This window comes from Microtus pennsylvanicus, chromosome 17 (genome assembly GCF_037038515.1).
Source record: "Microtus pennsylvanicus isolate mMicPen1 chromosome 17, mMicPen1.hap1, whole genome shotgun sequence".
Classification (NCBI taxonomy): Eukaryota; Metazoa; Chordata; class Mammalia; order Rodentia; family Cricetidae; genus Microtus; species Microtus pennsylvanicus.
This window is the reverse complement of record NC_134595.1, coordinates 6,628,945-6,649,799: the sequence shown is the minus strand read 5'-3', so window position 1 is coordinate 6,649,799 and position 20,855 is coordinate 6,628,945. Positions and strand designations below refer to the sequence as shown.

General features: G+C 43.4%; 1 protein-coding gene across 4 annotated transcripts; it reads right to left on the bottom strand.

Annotated features, from left to right (window-relative positions):
• Nucleotides 1–3,067: 3,067 nt before the first annotated feature.
• Nucleotides 3,068–20,385, bottom strand: LOC142836738 (sp110 nuclear body protein-like). Of its 4 annotated transcripts, none has more exons than XM_075951272.1 (10): nt 20,247–20,385; nt 17,538–17,685; nt 16,869–17,037; nt 11,580–11,846; nt 10,972–11,055; nt 9,910–9,987; nt 9,718–9,801; nt 8,193–8,546; nt 4,923–4,991; nt 3,068–3,591 (listed from the first exon to the last, which is right to left on the bottom strand). In XM_075951272.1, exons 2-10 carry the CDS (start codon nt 17,682–17,684, stop codon nt 3,440–3,442), a joined length of 1,404 nt encoding a protein of 467 aa, XP_075807387.1. In that variant the 5' UTR covers nt 17,685; nt 20,247–20,385; the 3' UTR covers nt 3,068–3,439. The 4 variants fall into 4 exon arrangements, with proteins under 4 accessions (XP_075807387.1, XP_075807386.1, XP_075807389.1 ...); XM_075951271.1 differs by having other exon boundaries at nt 17,538–17,702; nt 20,247–20,382; XM_075951274.1 differs by having other exon boundaries at nt 11,694–11,846; nt 17,538–17,702; nt 20,247–20,379.
• Nucleotides 20,386–20,855: the final 470 nt, after the last annotated feature.

Genomic DNA, 20,855 nt, shown 5'->3' with positions numbered 1-20,855 from the left:
AGTCAACTATTGAACCACCCCTGGGTCAGGAAAGAAATAAAGAAAGAAATTAAAGTCTTCCTGGAATTCAATAAAAATAAAGAAACAACATACTCAAACTTATGGGACTCTATGAAAGCAGTGCTAAGAGGAAAGTTCATAGCACTAAGTGCCCACTTAAAGAAAACAGAGAAAGCTCATATTGGAGACTTAACAGCACACCTGAAAGCTCTAGAAAAAAAAAGAAGCAGACTCACCCAGGAGGAGTAGAAGACTGACTGGAAATAATCAAACTGAGGGCTGAAATCAACAAAATAGAAACACAGAAAACAATCCAAAGAATCAATAAAACAAAGAGCTGGTTCTTTGAGAAAATTAACAAGATTGACAAACCCCTATCCAAACTAATCAAAGGTGAGAGAGAACATTCAAATTAAAAAGATCAGAAATGAAAAGGGGACATAACAACAGACACTGAGGAAATTCAGAGAATCATTAGGTCTTACTAAAAAAGCCTGTATGCAACAAAATTGGAAAATGTAAAAGAAATAGACTTTTTAAAAGATAAATACCATATATTAAAATTAAATCAAGACCAGGTGAACAATTTAAATAAACCTATAAGTCGTGAGGAAATAGAAGCTGTCATCAAAAACCTCCCAACCAAGAAAAGCCCAGTACCAGACGGTTTTAATGTAGAATTCTACCAGAACTTCCAAGAAGAGCTAATACACCACATAGTAGAAACAGAGGAGTCATTCCAAAACTCTTTTTATGAAGCTACAGTTACCCTGCTATCAAAATCACACAAAGACTCAACCAAGAAAGAGAATTACAGATAAATCTCACTCATGAACATCAATGCAAAAATTCTCAATAAAATACTGGCAAACCGCATCCAAGAACACTTAAAAAAAATATCCATTATAATCAAGTAGGCTTCATCCCAGAGATGCGGGGCAGGTTCAACATACAAAAATCTATCAATGTAATCCATCATATATATAAACTAAAAGAAAAAAACATATGATCATTTCATTAGATGCTGAAAAAGCATTTGACAAAATTCAACACCCCTTTATGATAAAGGTCTTGGAAAGACTTGGGATACAAGGATCATATCTAAATATATTAAGTAATATACAGCAAGCTGACAGCTAACATCAAATTAAATGGAGAGAAACGCAAAGTCATTCCACTAAAATCAGGAACAAGACAAGGCTATCCACTCTTTCCATATCTCTTCAACATAGTGCTTGAAGTTCTAGCAATAACAATAAGACAACATATGGAGACCAAGGGGATTCAAATTGGAAAGGAAGAAGTCAAACTTTCATTGTTTCTAGCTGATAAGATAGTGTACACAAGCGACCCAAAAACTCTACCACAGAACTCTTACAGCTGATAAATACCTTCAGTGATGTGGCAGTATACAAAATCAACTCAAAGAAATCAGTAGTTCTTTTATACACAAAGGATAAAGAAGCAGAGAGGGAAATCAGAGAAGCATCACCTTTTGTGATATCCATAAATAGCATAAGGTATCTTGGGGTAACACTAACCAAGGAAGTGAAAGATCTATTTGACAAGAACTTTAAGTCTTTGAAGAAAGAAATTGAAGAGGATACCAGGAAATGGAAGGATCTCCCATGCTCTTGGATTGGGAGGATCAACATAGTAAAAATGGCAATTCTACAAAGGCCATCTATATATTCAATGCAATCCCCATCAAAATCCCAAGAAAATTCTTCCCAGACCTTGAGAGAACAATAATCAACTTTATATGGAAAAATAAAAACCTAGGATAGCCAAAACAACCTTATACAATAAAAGAACTTCCGAAGGCATTACCATCCCTGACATCAAACTCTATTACAGAGCCACAGTAATGAAAACAGCTTGGTATTGGCATAAAAACGAAGATGTTGACCAACAGAATCGAATTGTAGACACAGATATTAATCCACAAAACTATGAACACCTGATTTTTTACAAAGAAGCTAAAATTATACAATGGAAGAAATAAAGCATCTCTAACAAATGGTGATGGCATAACTGGATGTCAACCTGTAGAAGAATGAAAATAGATCCATATCTATTACCATGCACAAAACTCAAGTCCAAATGGATTAAAGCCCTCAATATAAATCTGACCACACTGAACCTGACATAAGAGAAAGTGGGAAGTAGCTTGCAATACATGGGCACAGGAGACCACTTCCTACATATAACCCCAGTAACACAGACAATCAGAGCAACAATGAATAAATAGGACCTCCTGAAACTGTAAAGCAAAGGTCACAGTCATTAAGACAAAAAGGCAACCTACTGAATGGGAGAAGATCTTCACCAACCCCACATCAAACAAAGGTCTGATCTCCAAAATATATAAGGAACTCAAGATACTAGACATTAAAATTCTAAATAACCCAATTTAAAAATGGGGTACTGAACTGAACAGAGAATTCCCAATAGAAGAATTTCAAATGGCCAAAAGTTATTTACGGACATATTCAACTTCCTTAGCTATCAGGGAAATGCAAATCAAAACAGATTTGAGATACCATCTTAAACCTTTCAGAATGGCTAAAATCAAAAATACCAATGATAGCCTTTGCTGGAGAGGATGTCAAGTAAGGGGAACACTCATCCATTGCTGGTGGGAATGCAAACTTGTGCAACCATTATTAGAATATCCCACTCTTTCAACTTCATGGCTCTGTGATGCTAGATTTTCCTCCTGTCCTCAGCCACAGCCAATCATAACTGTGTGAATTCATGAACAGCTCTAAGACTCTACCTGTCTCTCATGTAGCCCAACATTACCGAGGCCAACAGGAACATAGATTGATACCAAACTTCTATTTTTTTTGTTCAGAAATACTTTGTAGTTGTTGTTTTCTGCTTTTTGTTTTTCCAGAAAGGGTTTCTGTCAAGGAAACAGTTCTATAGACCAGGCTGGCCTCGAACTCAGAGATTCCTCTGCCTCTTCTTCCCTGAGTGTGAGGATTAAAGGTAAGCGCCAAGGCTACCTGACTCAGAAATACCTTTTTATACAGTTATATGACCAAACAACTTATTTCATTTTAAGTAGAAATTTTTAATTATTGGTTTTAGCTATGAACAATGTACAAATAGGTAGACATAAACAACATAGACATGGACCTTTGAAAGTTCTTAGTTATCTTTAAGGTTGTAAAATTTAAAGGATGGACACCCTTTCTCTGCATTAGGTCTCAGCTGTGATGACCTGTGGCTATGATCTTATGACCTGTGGTTATGTTTCTTTAACAAAAACTCCTCAGCCACAGTAGACCATTGCCTCTCTTTCCCCCCTCTCACCTCCATCCTCATCCTTTCTCTGTCTTAATATTGAATTCATGAATCTTCCCCACCCCTGTGCCATCTCTAAGGGACCCTGCCATACTGAGCCTTTCCAATGGCAGGTCCCACCACAGCCTTATCCTGTGCTCTGGATATCTGAACGTCCAGTCCTTGCCTTCTGAGCCCTGGTCACCATCCTCAAGTTCCTGGTTGAGTCATTCTTCCTCTGAGTCTTCTGATCCACCACTTTGAGCTTCTTCTGGACTCCTTGTCCAGGCGAGGCCACCCCTGGGCCAAGAGAGACACATGAATGGATGTACCCAGTAGAACTTTCCTTCTTTCACAGATTTCTTTCCCCATTCCACCCTCCCTTCCAGATCTCCGTGCCTCACTTTTCTTTTACTGTTTCTTTTTCTGATGTGCACCACGCTTTCTTCCCCCAAATATGTTCTCAATATGTTCTCACCCCAGGGAGCTTTCAGAAGAATTAACTAGATTAATATGGGGTTATTGGGGGGTTGCTTTCTGTTTCATGCTTGTAAGACTCCTGAACCATGAGGTGGTCCTATCAGAGCCCTGGGATTCTTCAGGTGGGGAAGGAGAGCCTTCCATGTAGCACGCATATGCAGAACAGACAACATCCAAGACCACAAGACACCTCTCTCATGGATAAAGCATACAGAAATACAGGAGGGACAGGCATAGTTCCTGCCATGAAGGCAGCTCCCAGGAGTGCCACTGGAGTGTGTGCCTGAGGCCCAGAGGCTCTGCTGGTGAACCAGTGGGCTTCACTGAAGAGAGGGAGAGCACAGCGCTTTTCATTGCTGGGACTTAGGAAGTGGACATCACAGGACAGCCACAGCCCACTGTCACAAGGGCTCCTCTCCAGAGCTCTTCTGGCACTTGTCCCATGAGTTGCCTGGGGTGGTTTCAAAGAAAATGGCCCCTAAAGGGAGTGGCATTATTAGGAGGTTTGGCTTTGTTAGATAGGTGTGGACTTCTTGGAGGAGGTGTGTCTCTGTGGGGGTTGGCTTTGAAGTGTCATACATGCTCAAGCCACGCCCAGTATCTCAGACCACTTCCTGCTGCCTGCAGGTCAAAATATAGGACTCCCAGCTACTTCTCCAGCACCATGTCTGCCTGCAAACCACCATCTTGCACCATGATGATAATGGACTAAACCTCTGAAAATGTAAGCCACCCAATTAAATTTATTTCCTTTATAAGAGTTGCTGTGGTCATGGTCTCTCTTCACAGCCAAGAAACCCTAAGACACGTCCCCTTAGGGCTAGGACCCAGGCTCTTTTACATTTTATCTCACAGAACGAAGTTGTTAATTCCCCCTTTAGTTTGGAAGGATGGTGCCATCCTCATGAACATAAAGAGGAAACCTGTCGCTCTCCATCCTTCCCCTTGGACCACTGCAATCTCCCATCAAAACAGAGTGCACTGGTTACTCGGTGACAAAACTGGTCGGGTGAAATTTAAACCAGATCACCACACTATCCAGAACACCTGTGTGCCTTCTCACTGAGTTTACAGCAAACCTCATTTCTTCTATACCAGATTTTTGGCCCCTCAGGAGCCCCCTCCAGTGTCCCCTTGCCTCCTTATCTCACCTTGTGTGGATCTTTTCTTCTGACGTCTTCTTCTGGGTGTTGACCAGATGTCTCTTTTCCTTTTTTTTGCTAAGAAGAAAGAATACAAAATCTTTTATAGTCACAAATATAGATCGGTCAGTATTTTTTATTTAGAAGAATTAAATAATATTTTGTTCAGTAATTGTGTGTGTATGTGTATATGTATGTGTGTGCATGTGTGTGTGCTTGTGTGTACATATGTATGTGTGCATGTATGTGTGTGTACGTGTGTATGTATGTATATATGTGTATGTGCATGCATGTGTATGTGTGTATATGTGTGTGCCTTAACCTTGAGACAGCTCTCCAAGCTCACCCCTAAACCTTTAAAAAATCAGCTGGAAAGGAGAGATCAGAGGTTGAACAAGAAGAAACAAACTTCAAGGACTGCTGTAGGACAATGGTCTTTTATCCTGTCACTCATATTATTTTTAATAAAATGCTGATTTCCAGTTTATAATTAATGTAAGCCTCTGTGTATTTCTTTGGGACTGAGTGGCTGCAGGATCAGACAGGACAAAAATCTCAGTCAACAAATGGTGCCCAACGTGTAAACAACTGCATCCACATAAAGCCTGAGAGAGCTTGGGAAGTAATTCTAGACAGAAGAGAATAAAGTTAAGCAGGGCTCATTGGCAGCAGGATTTTCTCAGGTGGGATCTGTTTGCTGGAGGCCAATGTGTCACTTTTAAGAGAGGCTTCCTGATTCAGCTTTAGCTGCAAAAACTGTACAGCCCTTTTAAGAGGCCCCACCACAAAACACTTAAATGGTATTTATGAAGAGCTTACAGCATGCTTCTTGGTGGTTGCACAGAGACCTTGAAATACCATAGAGTTGTGGCAATAAACATGGCTCTGGCTAGTGCCTCTGCCATGAGGCTAGAATCTCAGAAAGCTAAGGAATGGGCTGGATTCAGCCATCAAAGCCACTGCTTTAATCCTAGCCATATCACTTAGCAAATTATAGACTCATGTGGTCAGAAAAAGAGAGATACAGTAAAGATAGTTTCAAGCAAAATAACCTCTAAACAGTTTACAGTGTGTTTAAAAATATATGTAGGCTTTGGAAAGAAAAAAAAGAAGGATAAAGCCTTTAAAAGAAAAAAAAAGAGAGTAGTTGGGTGTGGTGGCACACACCTTTAATCCCAGCATTTGGGAGGCAGAGGCAGGCAGATTTCTGTGAGTTCAGCGACAGCCAGGTCTTCAAAGTGAATTTCAGGGCAAAGATACACAGAGAAACCCTGTCTCAAAAAGCCAAAAATTAAAAATAAAAATAAAAGAATTTAAAATAAAGCCATGTAAAGATGGAAAACACACAGGGAATCTGGATACTGTATGTTATTATGCTCTCTTTGAATTGTCTGAATGCCGAGGAAGGAACAACAGCTGCTAAAAGATATTCGTTTATAAATGCTGCTGAATTAATCCAAGATAGGTATTTTGAAAATAACTTGACTTCAAAACTGAAGTTAAAAGGTATGTTACTTTGAAGAGGTTTTGCTTTTGTTTTCACAGGAAATGAGAGGTTGTGGATTGATTCCCAGTTAAGAAAAATCAGGTTTAATCAAAGAAGACCTCCTGAGAAATCTCTGATAGGGGTGGATGGCCCAGATGTCTGAGTTCTACCTACATCCAGAACAGATTCAAGACTGCTGCCTGAGATGATCAAGCCTCATAGGATACACCAGTCATGACTTGATCATAATTCTAAATTTCCTTTAGGTCCCCATAAGATTATCAGCACCCCCAATCAGCAGGAAGTAGCCTTGAAAACTACCCCCACATTCTTCCCAAATGGACTATAGATATTTTCCTTTGTGTAGAATGTTGGTTACAAGTAGTTATGGATAATGGTCAGATGAAAAGCTAAACAAAGGATATTAGATTCATAGTTCTTGCTTCTCTTTTTTTTATGGGGGAAGTGCTGTGGACAATCGTCTTTTATTCTGTTACTTGTATTATTTTTAATAAAATGCTGATTGGCCTAGTAACTCAGGCTTCTTATTAATTAATTCTTACTTCTTACATTAACCCATTCTTGTCTGTGCTAGCCACATGGCTTGGTACCTTTTTTGGCGAGGCAGTCACATCTTGTGTCCTCTGCATCTGGGTGATGACTGCAGACTGAAACTTTCTTCTTCCCATAATTCTCATTGCCATGCCTATACTTCCTACCTGGCTACTGACCAATCAGCATTTATTTAAAATACAAGTGACAGGGTACAGACCATTGTCCCACAAAAGTAGCACCCCCCCTTTTTTTAAACAAGTGTTAAAGTAAGAATTCTTGTATTAGTTATTGGGAAATTAAGCTAGGTTTGAATAATGGTATGGCCTATGGATGGTTTTTGAACATGAGAAACCAAGAATTTGTGAAGGAAAGAATAGCCAGATGTGAGGAGATAAAGACTGGAGCAGCTGGAGTACTGGGTGGGTTGCCTGCTATCTGCGACTCCCTGAAAGCATCCAAGACCAGCATGCTACCCATGATGCCTTGAAGGCATCCAGGACCATGGCAGAAAGTGAAGTGGGAGAAAATTAGGCTTAAGAAGCTCCAGGAACCCCAATGGGGAAGCCATTGGAGGACAGTACCAGAGTAGTCACAAAGTTTACTACTATCATTACTGTTATTATTACTATATTTTTTGGTTGTAGGGGTGTTGGACACATGTACCGTGGTACCCATGTGGCAGGCAGGAGACAACTTGAATGAGTAGGTTCTGTTCCTCTGCCTTATAGATTTCAGGGATCAAATTCAGATCATCAGACCTGGTACCAGCCACCTCTAACCAATGAGCCATCTTGCTGGGCCAATAACAACACATATTTTAGCTGAATGGTGATACCTCAAGAAAGAAGCAGGAAATCAAAGGGTGAGATAGGATGTAAGTAGCCAGGTGGCCATCCAAGCTGCTTGCCACCATGAGGTGTAAGAGTGAAGGATAGCAGAAGTTGTCTGAACATGACTCACGAGGAAGAAGTGTTCTGACCAACTGTATAGTTAACGAGGTTAGTGGAACAGACACGCTCAGCAGTTGTGGGATAGGAGTCTGGTGACTCTGAGGACGCTTGGTTCACTATGTCTAAGTGCCTTCTTGTTACCTATCATTTTCATGAGGCCTTTGGGAAGGTGGAAGTAAAAGAGAGGCTGCAGAAATGCTGTGATTGTAGAACTGGTGGCATTGTAGATGCTGGGATGTGACAGAGCTGGATAAGCAGGAAGCATCCTGAGGGAAAGAATGGCTATACCTTTCTTCTTTGCAGAAGTGCTGGTTGCTTCCTGAGCCATTCCCAGGTCATCTGGTGCTGGAGAATCCCCTTTCTGCTTTGCAGGAGTGCTGGGTGCTTCCTGGGCCATTTCCAGGTCATTCGGAGCTGGAGAATCCTTTTTCTGCTTTGCAGGAGTGCTGGGTGCTTCCTGGGCCATTTCCAGGTCATTCGGAACTGGAGAATCCTTTTTCTGCTTTGCAGGAGAGCTGGGTGCTTCCTGGGCCATTTCCAGGTCATTCAGAACTGGAGAATCCTTTTTCTGCTTTGCAGGAGCGCTGGGTGCTTCCTGGGCCATTTCCAGGTCATTCGGTGCTGGAGAATCATTTTTTGCCACTAGCAAAAGAAAACAGAACCCACCTCAGTGCTCAGAGTGTACTGAAGAGAGTGTGGGAAGAAAGACAGTAGAAGAACTCTACCGAAAGGGAGTGAAGCCAGGGATCTGCCAGGCAGCAGGGCTCTGCCTTCATCTGACCTTGTTATTCTTTCTAAAACTTTTTGTACCTGGGTGTTTTGCCTGCATGTGTGTCTGGGTACCACATGTGTGCCTGGTGGCCACAAAGGCCAGAATAGGGTGCCATATCCTTCAGGGCTGGAGTTACAGATGGTTATGAGCTTCCATGTAGGTGCTGGGAATTGAACTCAGGTCCTCTGGAAGAGCAGCCCGTGATCTTTGCCACTGAGCCACTTTTCCAGCTCTGACCACCTTGTTGTTGCTACCTATGCATCTGTTAACAGCAAATACATTTTGAAATTCTGCTAACTTTGATGCAATAAGAAAAACAAGGGGGCTTGAAGCTATAACAGATAAAAGTCCTCCTCCTTAAGGCTGTCTGCTGCGTACACAACACTATGAAAATTGTCTTAACTTCTGGCCAGATACCTGAGGCACACTGTAAACCGTTTACAGTTTACTGTAGAATTACTACTTTCAAAGTAATTTTTCTTTTCATATCATTTAATAACAAGCATTCTTAGCACTCTATACGATATAGAATTAACCAGCACCGAGCGTCTGCTCCCACATTCAGGGTGACGTCAAAGTTATCCATAGCAATTGCATCACCCATCACTGGGGACACACAGGGTTTCTGCTGTCTGTCTGTGTGGCATTTTGTTGGGGTCATTTTGAGTCTTACTTATTGCAGTGACTTTGTCACTGAAGCAAGGTCACACAGTCCAGCCCTGCCTTGTCCTCTTCTCTCCTGGAGTCCACCACAGTCCTTTGTGGCTGAGGAATTCCCTCTGTTAGTTAATACCTTAACATTTTAACACCGATTCTTGAGCAACATTTTAGAGTCTGGCAGGCGTGAGTGGGCTTTCTGATCTTTGTGATTGGTTCCTATAAGTCTACCTTCCCGGTCCTTCGTCCTTGCCTTCCCCACAACTCTCTCTCTCTCCCTTCAGGAGCTCAGGGTTCCTGACTCCCTAAGCACCCAATCAGAGGTAAGTTTAAACTATCCCAATCAAGACTACTAACAGTTAAATCAGCCTTAGCCAGTGTTACCTTGTACAGCGCCAGGGGAACGGGGAGGCTGCCCTCCTGAGGCTTCTTCCTCCTTAACCTTGGATGTTAATTTGCCTTTGATCACTGGAGGAGGAAGGAAGATCTTGGGTTACGAGGCCTGGATGTCAATGAGGAGAATGGGTGGTGTAAATGCCCCCAAAAGGATGTCCGTTTAGGCCAAAGGCAAGTTACCTGGGATTGGGCCTGGCCGACTGTGGGGCATCTCTGGAGAGTCATCTTTATCATTTCTCTGAGGGTCCATGGAGGATGCTGAGCAGAGGGAAGAAAAGAATCAAGGCTTTCAGGATGAGCAGGTAGGGACCAGAGTGGTAAAGAGAACAAATGTGTTTCTAACTGACCAGCGAGGAACGCAGGCAACCCGGGTAAAGCAGGATAGAGAAGCAACAGCGAACGGTTGCTTACTCTTAATTAGCAACTCATTAATTTACTAACAGTATTTCTTCTTTTTTTTTTAAAAAAAAAGCAGAGGATGAGACCTTCTATTGTTGTTAGCTTTCTGATTCTGTTGAACTTTGAGTGGCATGTATCAGAGGAGTGGAGGAAATGTCACTGAGTTCAAACATGACTCTTTTATTCTCAGGCCTGGAGAGCAGGGAGTCCATAATACATATCTTTGGCAATGTCAGTAATACATTCTGCTATAGTTAATGTAACCAAACTTCATTATAATGGTGGTTTGGGGAAGGCAAGTGTCACAAGTCTGGAAGCTAAATCAGGTCCCACAGACCTTTAACATTTTTATAATATTTTCTAATAGTTTTAATAACATACATATGCCCTGGAATCGAATTCATCTAAAAATAAATACAGAGGATTGGGCATGTAGGTCAGTGTTTGTCTAGCATGCAAGAGGCCTTGGGTTCTACCCTTAACATACTATGAAATAAAAAGAAATGAGTAAGGCTGAAACTCAAGGCTTCTGTAGTCAGCGAAGAATCACCAGTACAAGTGTATAACATGTTATGTGCCATTTCAGAACAGAAAGTGGGATTCTATATACTATGGATTGAACCCAGGAGTCTCGCATCTACCAGAGGAGTGACCCTCCACTAAGCTACACCCCCAGTGCACAACAGCAGCCTTGAAGATTTCCTTTGCAGTGTGAGTCTGCAAAAAGTCCCATCTGTATCTCTCCCCATTTATTCTCATGCCCATCTATTTATCCTGAGGTTCCAACCACAGCCTCTCTTTGGGCATGCACATGGTCCCCATCTGCAGCCCAGTCAGTGTTACCTTGTCCAGTGCCAGAGGAAGTGCTGGACGTCCTTTCTGAGTCTGCTTCCTCATCAGTTGTAGTGGTTAAGTTGTTACAGGCAGCTGAAGTAGGAAGGAAAACCATGGATTACAATGTTGGCTATAAGGAGGAGACTGACAAGCCTAAAGTAGCAGTTCTCAACCTGTGGACTGCGACCCCTTTGGCAAACCTCTATCTTGAAAAATATTTGCATTACAATTCATAAAAGTAGAAAAATTACAGACATGAAGTAGCAATGAAAACAATTGTTATGACTGAGCATCACCACAACTTAAGGAACTGTATTAAAGGGTCACAGCACTAGGAAGGTTGAGAACCACTGCCCTAAAGGCTCAGGGAAGGTGAAGTACCAAGGCCAAGGACAGAGGTTGGGGTGTCCAGGTGTAGCAAGAAGGTGTTTTCGGATCTGAGCCTCCCTGGCCGCTGGTGATGCTTGCTATTATCTTAGAAAGGGTTGTATGTTGGTGGAGACAAGGGTGCACAGAAAGGAACAGATTAACAAAAGGCAGCAATCCGGGGTTCTAAGGAACAGGGAACAAGCATCTCAGGTATGGTTACAAGTTGTAGGAGAAGATCTGTTTCTTGCCTGGAGTGGTCTTTCCTTCCTGCACAAAGCCAGCGGGAGGCACAGCTAGGGGAGAAGGACTGGGCTGCTCATCCAGGATCTCAGTGATTTGCTGTGAGGCTGCTCGGGGCTCACCGGCTCTTGGAGCAGAGGACGGATGGCTTGGTGGAGATGGTTGTGGCGGTGGCAATGGCAGCAGAGTCTGGAAAGAGCGCCCTTCTGCTAGGACAGCTGGGGCTTTGGGTAAGGTCTGCGCGCTTCTCTTACTCCTTTCGTATGCAGTAACAACTGGAATTAGCAAAGGAACACACATCACGACACTAGACGTTATCTGGCAGATAGGATTGCCTAGTGCATCTTCTCCCACAGCACAGGAGGCAGAGTTACTGATTTCCCCCAGGTGCACAGAACAGGTTCATCACCATCCGTGTCCATTTGTGGCCGCTTTTGGCTTTTATTTCATTTGGACACTCAGTGCAATTTAGTCCCTGATATATCACCAAAAATTGGGTGGACTATATAGAAACCTACTACTGTAGAAGCTCCCTAAAATATACACAAATATAAGTAGAATTTAAACAAAGTTATCATATAACAGGGGAGAGAATGCCCTGATAAGTTATCATATGCAACCAAATAAAACTCCCAGCTCCAGGAAAGCGTCACATCTTTTTGAGTCATTGTCCAAAGGAGTACCAGAGGTTCCCCTGCCCCAAACATTACAGATCATTACCAGTGATATTGGTTAATCTCCATAACCTGCTAATAAGACCCTATTGCTGAATGCACCATACACTTATGCCATGCTGCAGGAAGAAATAACGCTAGTGTTCAACGAGAAGCTTCACCACCACAGACTAGCATTCTTAGTGCTGGAGAAGGTCCTATGCACACTACCAGAGGCGAAAAGTCATCATCAGTCTCACCCAGCTAGGAATGCTGTGAGCTACAATAGTGAGTTACCATACTGCGACCTGCTGTACTCACTACTGCAATAGTGGCACAAAAGTTATGGGGGTGACCAACTACCTTTCTATTGGATGTAAGGGCAGTGTTATGAGATTGAACCCACATTCAACACTGTTAATATGTCCAAATATCTAAGACTAGATAAGTCATGGACCTCAAGTAAAACCTACTACGTTAATTTTCTAATTGAGCATAGCAACACAATCACTACTAATAATGTTTTGCTATACTCATCGTGATGGCTATTATTGGCCATGAACTTGACTACATCTGGAATTACCATCTTTTTAGGTGGTAAGCCCCACCTCTAATCTGAGACAATTTTCTGGCAGTTTATATAAAGGACATGGAAGAAGGAAGCTAGCTCTCTTTGCATGATTGTTCTTTCTGGCAAGAACTGGCAATAGAGCTTACTTCTTTGGGATTTCAGAGTATACTGAAGACCAGCTAAGATACCCAGCCTCTTTGGTTGAACAACTACTGTATTATTGAACATTCCATTGGTGGACAGCCATTGTTGGACTAGCTGAGCTACAGCCTGTAAACCATTTTAATAAATCCTCTTTCTATAAATTCTATTATTTCTGTTCCTCTAGAGAACCCTAATACACCCATAGATCACTGCACTACTCAACCCTTGCCAGAGAAGCTTCTTCTTGTAGAAGATGGGAATTAACACAGAGACCCACGGCTAGACAACATTCAGAGAGTGGGAGATGTCTTAGTTAGGCTTTCTATTGCTGCAACAAAATACCATGACCAGAAAGCAAGTTGGAGAGGAAAGGGTTTATTTGGCTTACACTCCAGCATTGCTGTTCACCACTGATGGAAGTCAGGACAGGACTCAAATGGGGCAGGATCCCAGAGGCAGGAGCTGATGCAGAAGCCATGGGGGGAAGCTGGCTTGCTCGCCATGGCTTGCTCAACCTGCTTTCTTATAGACTCTAGGACCACCCACCGTGGGCTGGACCCTCCCTAATTGATCACTAAATGAAAAAATGCCTTTCACCTGGATCTCATGGCAGCATTTCCTCAACTCTGGAGTACTCAGTCCTAAATGGGATATCTGTCACGTCCTCCCCTCAAAGCTCAGGGATCTATGCTAAATAGGAGGTGCAAAGATCATAAGACCAGAGGTGGTCAATGACTCCATGTAAACAGCTTCCTTTGCACACAGAGGGATTGGTGCATACTGAACTCACAGAGAATGTGTCAACATGCCCAAGACCAAGTCCAAACCAGACAAACATCTGAGCCCTGAGAATGGGAAGTGGGCACAAAGTTCTGCTTCTAACAAAGAAGCTATTTGCATCTAATACTTGATGGAAAAGGGAAAATCAGTTTTCTTTTTTTTTATAAATTTATTTATTTATTAAAGATTTCTGTCTCTTCCCCGCCACCACCTCCCATTTCCCTCCCCCTCCCCCGATCAAGTCCCCCTCCCTGGCCAGGTCAGCCCAAAGAGCAATCAGGGTTCCCTGCCCTGTGGGAAGTCCAAGGAACCCCCACCTCCATCCAGGTCCAGTAAGGTGAGCATCCAAACTGCCTAGGCTCCCACAAAGCCAGTACGTGCAGTAGGATCAGAAACCCATTGCCATTGTTCTTGAGTTCTCAGTAGTCCTCATTGTCCGCTATGTTCAGCGAGTCCTGTTTTATCCTAAGCTTTTTCAGAAGGTCAGGCCCCCATGCTGAGGAATAATTGGCTAGCACAAGATGGACTCCATTTTTTTTCTTTTTCTTATTTTTTTTTTAGTTTTATTATTGTCTATATGTGCTTTTTGTCTGTTTGTTCTGATTTGGGGTTTTTTTGGGGGGGAGGGTTGTTTGTTTTTTGTTTTTGTGTTTTTTTCTATCATAGGGTTTCCTCTATGTAAAAGCCCTGGCTGCCTTGGAACTCACTCAATAGACCAAGCTGGTTTCAAACCCACAGAGATCTACCTGCCTCTGCTTGCCAAGTGCTGGGCTTAAAGGTGTATACTGGGCTTGAGCTTCCTAAGAGAGAGAAAGACTATGGAGTGGGGTGGGTAGAATGGGAGGACCTGAAAGGAGTTGAGGGAGGGGAGAGGATGTGACCAAATGTTTGGAAAAGGTTTTGAAAGATGACAGCAAGAGTAAATAAATAAATAAATAAAAGTTAAGCAAAACTGGTTTTGACACATAAAATTGGATATTTTGTACCCAGGGATTTAAGTTCCTGTAATTTTAGTTTTATAGAACTTAGTCAATTGTGCAAAATTTTAACATACAATTTTAATTGTGCAATTTTAACAAAGGTTCCTATTTTAACAGATAAATATATCTCCCTGGAGTAAATGAAACAAAGTCTTCTTAGCAGAGTGCATTGAGACCTTGATCTTCTAGTTTCTGCTCATTCCTGCAGGTCATATTGCACCCTACAATCTGGTCACTTCAGTGGGTTCAACCTATGACCTTTGTCTCCATCCCAACACCAGGCCCTTGGCTTTGCACACACTGTTCCCTTTAATAGATTGGGGCTGGTTTCTCTTAAGACTGTTCTTCATAATTTATTTCAGAAATAAAGATGCCTTGACCCACGAATGGGAAAAATCATGGACACAAACAAGATTCAGAACAAAGCCACAGAGCTGCACTGGCAAGGAGATGAGCCCAGTCAGGTCTCGGAGGATTGGAGGACCTCAGTGTATACTGGAAGCTCGTGTTCTCCTGGTCTTGCCAGGGACAGATGCCTGGGCAGCTGCTCTGGTTTTGAGGTGCAGCCTACCCTCCACTGTTCTCTTCGCTTAAGGAATCACCTCTCCTCTGGGGAGGAGCCTTTAGATGGTGAAGTGTCATCAATAGTGACCCCAGCAACGACAGTGTCACAATGCAATGTGACTGTGTTTGGACTCTGCTGGGTATGTTCTCTGCAGTCTCCATTGGTTTTATAGCCTGGTGGTCCTCTTAATCCCGCTTCAACTCGCCAGACCTGTTTCTGCCCTTCTTTTTATTCCTTTATTTATCCAGCTGCTATAGTTTAGATATCCAATGTCCCCTCAAAACTTAGGCGTTAAGGGTTTGGATTCCAGGGTGACACTACAGACGTGGTTCTTGACCCTTTTGGGGCTCAAATGACCTTTTCACAGGGATTGAATTTCAGATATTCTGCTTATCAGATATTTATATTATGGTTCATATCTGTAACAAAATTACAGTTATGAAGTAGCAATGAAAATAACTTTATGGCTGGGGGTCTCCACAACATAAGGAGCTGTATTGAAGGATGGCAGCATTAGGAAGTCAGGGAAAGGGTGATCCTTGAAGAGGAGGGGCTGACCAGCCCTGTTCGGTCACTGGAGCATCCCTTGAAGGGGATTATGGAATCCAAGTCTCTCTTCATTTTCAGAACACACAGTGAGCAGTTTTACTTTGTCACACATTCCTGCTGTGACACACTGCCTTGCTACAGGCTTCAACTATGACAGGCCAGAGCTCTCCCAAACTTATTTCTCATGGTAAGCTAAATTATCTCAGGCATTGTGGGCCAGAAATGGGGCTCCACAAACGTCCCAGCTCTTCCTGTTCCATCACCCCTCATGCTCCATCCTTTCTCCTACCCTCTTTCCATGTCTGTGTCTGTCTCCCTCATCTTTGCGAGCTCTTTCTTCTCTCCTCCAACCGTACAAGCTGCTTTCCTGATGGCTCTGTTGCCATAGTGGTTACTGTCTTAGCCTATGTCTTGGGAAATCCATGTAGGCGTTCCCAGTCCTACGTCTAAAACAAATCACTGTGGGAGTTCCCGCCGAACTTTCCTTGTCTGTCAAGAGCAGTTAACAATGACATCATAGGTTGTTTTAAGGACACATGAGATGATCATAGAAATTGTGCTGCACAACCACACTGTCTCAGAGAGATGCGCATTGAATCCGTTTCCTCCCTCTCCATCTCTAGAGCTCCCTGTTTTTCTTCCACATCTGACCTCTGGCACTTCTGTCACCTCAGGTGCTCCCTGGAGATGGCCCAGTACCTTACATTTTCAAGACTGGCATGGTGGGCTCACATCAGTAACACCAGCACTTGGAAAGAAGACCAAAGCAGAAGGACTACATCATGAGACCCTGTCACAAACAAAGTTATACCTGAACAAAAATTCACTGAGTAGCTGCAACAAAAACATCTGTGTCCTATAAAAATTCACCTTGGGACAATCAAGATCAAGGCCACAAAGGCTACCCCCTCCAGCTGCTTTTGTGAGTGAGTGTGGTTTACCTTTTCACAGGAAGAACAGGCATTGGGATCCATATTCCACACTGGAAACAAACCCAGGCTTTTAGTATAGTAACACTGCACATGGAAAAGATTTGGAGAAACCAAGCACGTTACCATTTTTGAAGCTTCTGAAAACTTCCCCCAGGCTGGGGTATTCGCGCAGGTTGACTTGGCTGAACAATGTCAGCAGCAGTGATGGGTGGAAAGTCCGCTCCAGACTGGTGAGAACATTGTGCACCACTCTGGATACAGGGACCAGATTTCGACAAGCATCCAGAGAATCCTTCAAAGTGTGGAGCAAGGAAGAATTAGTTTGAATGGTTCTTTATTGAGCTGAGTAGTCTATATTTGTGGTTTTCTATATTGTAAGAAAGCTACTTTGGGCCGCTGAAGCTGGCTAAGTGGGTGAAGGTATTGGCCATTGAGCCTGAAGACAGGGGTCGGATCCCCAGGATCCATATCATGGAAGGAAAGAACAGAGTCTACAAGTTGTCCTTCGACCTCCACATCACGCATGTGCCCACCTCCACCCTCAAACAAATAAATGATTGAAATTTAAAAAAAAAAAAAGAAGCCAGGCTTGATGACACATGCTTTTAATCCTAGGAGACAGACAGTCAGATCTTGAATGTTTTCTGTTGAGGCCAGCCTGGTCTACAGAATGAAGTCTAGGACAGCTAGGGCTACACAGAGAAGCCCTGGTGGGGTTATAGGCCTAGATCTCAATAGTGGAACATACTTAGTGGGGACTGGACTGCCTTGTGGAGGGTCCGCAGGCCTCACCTTATATATTTTTTCAGTGATGAAGCAGTGGTCTCGGAGGGCTTCGAAGAAAGGGAAAGGCTTGTTGATGGCATAGGCAATGTCCAGCTTCGTCTGAATGAAGTGCTGGAGAAGAACGTCCTCAATGGCCTTTGTCATGGTGAACATCCTGGGGAAAGAGGCAGGCTGAGGAGACAGAGACAGAGGCTGTTCAGAGTATGGGGAGTTGCTCTTGTTGGAACGGGTACTTGAAGGTAGCTATTCTAGTCCTCAGGCATCCCTTAGTGGTCTATAGACCCAAGTCTAAAAGATCTGTGCAGACAGAAAACAAAGGCAGTGCCCAGCGACCACAGAGGCTGAAAGTGACAGACAATAGCATGCCACCACCCTGAAATGCATTTTCAAGCATCAAGTGGCTTTTGAAACTATCTGCTATTCCCTGAGTGGTTGTTCTGTCCAGCCTTTGTTCTTAGGATTTCACTGGTAGTATCTTCCTGAGTTCACAAAGTATGCAAGATGCTCACTGTCATTGCAACTATGTAGCTGTGGAGAGCTCCAATGCAGACAAGGGTGGGGTAACTCTCATGCTAGATGATACAATGTGGACCCGGCTGAGAAGGTACCAAACATTGACTTTTCTTCTGGCTGCTGGTTTACAGTTGAATGAGTGCTTGACACTGAGCAGGGTTAGAACAGATCACCACACTGCAGCTGAGCCCATCCCGTACCAATGTTCTCAAGAACAGGGATGGCCAAATGTGGGCAGCTAAAAACCTGGCCATATTCAGACACTGAAAAAAACCCACATATTTTTACACAAACAGGCGACACAAAATAAAACCAGGAAGGGTGTGAAAAATAGAATTGGTCAAAGTGATGTCACCGTTTGGATTTATAAATCCACTTCATTCTTCCAGACAGACCTGTACCTGTTCCCATAACCATATGATGTTCATAAAAACCGACCACTTCCAGATCATGAGGAAATAGCCAGTCAGTTGTGACAGGACCAAAACTTCCTAGGTGACACAGCGTTGGCAAAGTGTTGTAAAAGCAGAAACCCGAGTAGACAGTGCCATCATGTCGGGGAGCTCTTGGTACTTGGCAGTCCTGGGGACTGAGCCCTTGTGCTTCTTTGGTAAGTGCCCTATCACTGAGCTATGTCCCCAGCTAACACTGAAGTTTATTTTGTTTTATTTTTTAAACACAAAGCAGACAAGGATACCCCCTTTCATCTTTTGTTAAATAGAATATTAAACTGTAATTAGGGAGTGTTTCCAGGGATTTAATCCCAGTGGCAAACTAAGCAGTCCTGTTCATTTCTACTAATTTCCAAATTCCTTAACCTTGGCAGGGAAAAAAAAATAAGGAAAGAAGAAGAAGAAGAAAAAGAAGAAGAAGGAGGAGGAGGAGGAAGAGGAGGAGGAGGAGGAGGAGGAGGAGGAGGAGGAGGAGCATCATCATCACCCGCTGCAGGACTGTAGGGCAGGACGATGGAAATACCATCAGTAGCCTTCAGTCCTGAGAAAATCCTGGCAGTTGAGGCCAGGTGTGAGAGAAAGTTGTTGACAGAGCTCATGTGGAGAGAGGGGAGTCCAGAAGGGATACACACTCTGGGCTCTGTTTAGGATGGCTTACTATACAGCAGGATTCAGACTAAGACAGTGACAGTGTTATCATTCCTCAGCTGCCACGGTTTCCAAATGATGAAAACCAGACCCCAGAGAGGTTAAGTTACAAAGCCCAAGCAGAGTCTGCCTGGTGCTAATATTTTGTTTTTCACTGTGCAAGACATTGTATCTCAAGCCTGACAAAATGACTCATAATCTCTGTGGAGTTTGAGGCCAGCCTGGTCTACATAGTAAGTTCCAGGACAGTCAGAGCTACATAGGGAAACTCTGTCTTCAAATAAAAACAGAAAAAAAAAAAAAAAAGATACTGCATCTCATAGACACCAGCATCCAAGTTTTTATTATGTTAAAGGGTCTTACAAATAAATTAGGAAAAGGCAAACACACGGTAGGAAAGACAAAGTCCAAACAAAACAATCAATAAAATAAGCCACATGTACAATAAGTGCATTAAAACGCAGCAAGTGGGAGTAGCCGGGAAAGTGGGAACGACTTGACAGTAGATATTCATATCAAAGCAGCCTACAGAGAAAATGGTAGTCATAATCCCTGATAATGGTAGAAAAGTAAACCAGCTCAAGGGTTCCCTGCCTCATTAGGTAATCAGTATCATGAACCCTAAAATACGAATCCCTTTGAATTTTCATGCACAGGAATATATTTTAAGGAAATGAACATAAATTTGTCAAAACAAAGAAACAACACCCCCCCCCAAAAAAAAACCCGAAACCTCATAACAGGCTACAGAGACGCTCCGTATTTTTTCTCTTCCTCATTAGCTTCAAAATTAGGCAAATGCCTGGTAGATGCTGAAGGCACCACCCACCGTGGGCACATGCAGGGTTCAACCTCAGAAGCAAGCACAGGAAACTGTCCCCAACAGTCTTTAACTTTCCGAAAAGAAACTGTGTCTTAGCTTCCACTGCGCGCCCCTCCCGGCCCCTTATCCACTTCCTAGTAGGTCCTAGGCACCCGCCCCACGACTCCGGAAAACACTACTTTGTCAAGAGACAGCCTGGGGACCCTAAGGTCCAGCAGGTAAAAGCTGATCCCCAAGAATGAAGACTCCAGCTTTGCAGAACCCAAGAGCAGAACGCACCTGGATGCTGGGCTGTCTCCTCTCTCCTAGGTTCACTAAAGCGGCCAAGGATCCTTTAAGGAGATCCTGGACCCTGCCAGGAAACGCCTTCCGGGAAATCTTGCTGCCCTGGCCTTGCCGCGTTGGGTTTCCAGAAAAGAAAACCGAAAGTGATCTCAGCACCCAGAGCAGGAAGAGAGAGCGCCACTTCTGTCCCCGTGTCCTCCCCCACCCTCCCATCTCCCCGCCCTCCTGCCTCGCGCCTAGGGAATCCCCAGCAGCATTAGTAGTTTGGGTTACAGAGGCCCTGCTGAGAACCCAGGCCCTTCTGGAGTGCAGTAACAGGCGGGGGAAGCTAAGGACCAGCTCCAGAGAACATGGAAGGGGGTTTCCACTGTCTCCTTCTCAATCTGTTGCCTCATTTTAAGCTTTCCTCGTTTTAATCTTTGTGGAGCACTGAAATGTTCGCAAACTGGATTGAGAATAAATTTGCTAGAAATCGTCAAATTGGAAACAACAATAACGCTAAACAGAGCTGACATGTCTAAAATGCCTAGAGTTTGTCAGGAGAAAATTGAAAGAAAAGGCAAGGAAGTGAACCCCACTCCCACCCCAGCCCCAGCAGGTGAA

What these genes read in the sequence shown, in the direction of transcription:
- LOC142836738 (XM_075951272.1), bottom strand. Translation starts at nt 17,684, where the DNA reads ATGTTCACCATGACAAAGGCCATTGAGGACGTTCTTCTCCAGCACTTC. An exon ending in TCGGCCAGGCCCAATCCCAG is followed by an intron (nt 9,802 to 9,909) that starts GTAACTTGCCTT and finishes TTCCTCCTCCAG; the next exon opens with TGATCAAAGGCAAATTAACA. An exon ending in CACTTCTGCAAAGAAGAAAG is followed by an intron (nt 4,992 to 8,192) that starts GTATAGCCATTC and finishes CTTTCTTCTTAG; the next exon opens with CAAAAAAAAGGAAAAGAGAC.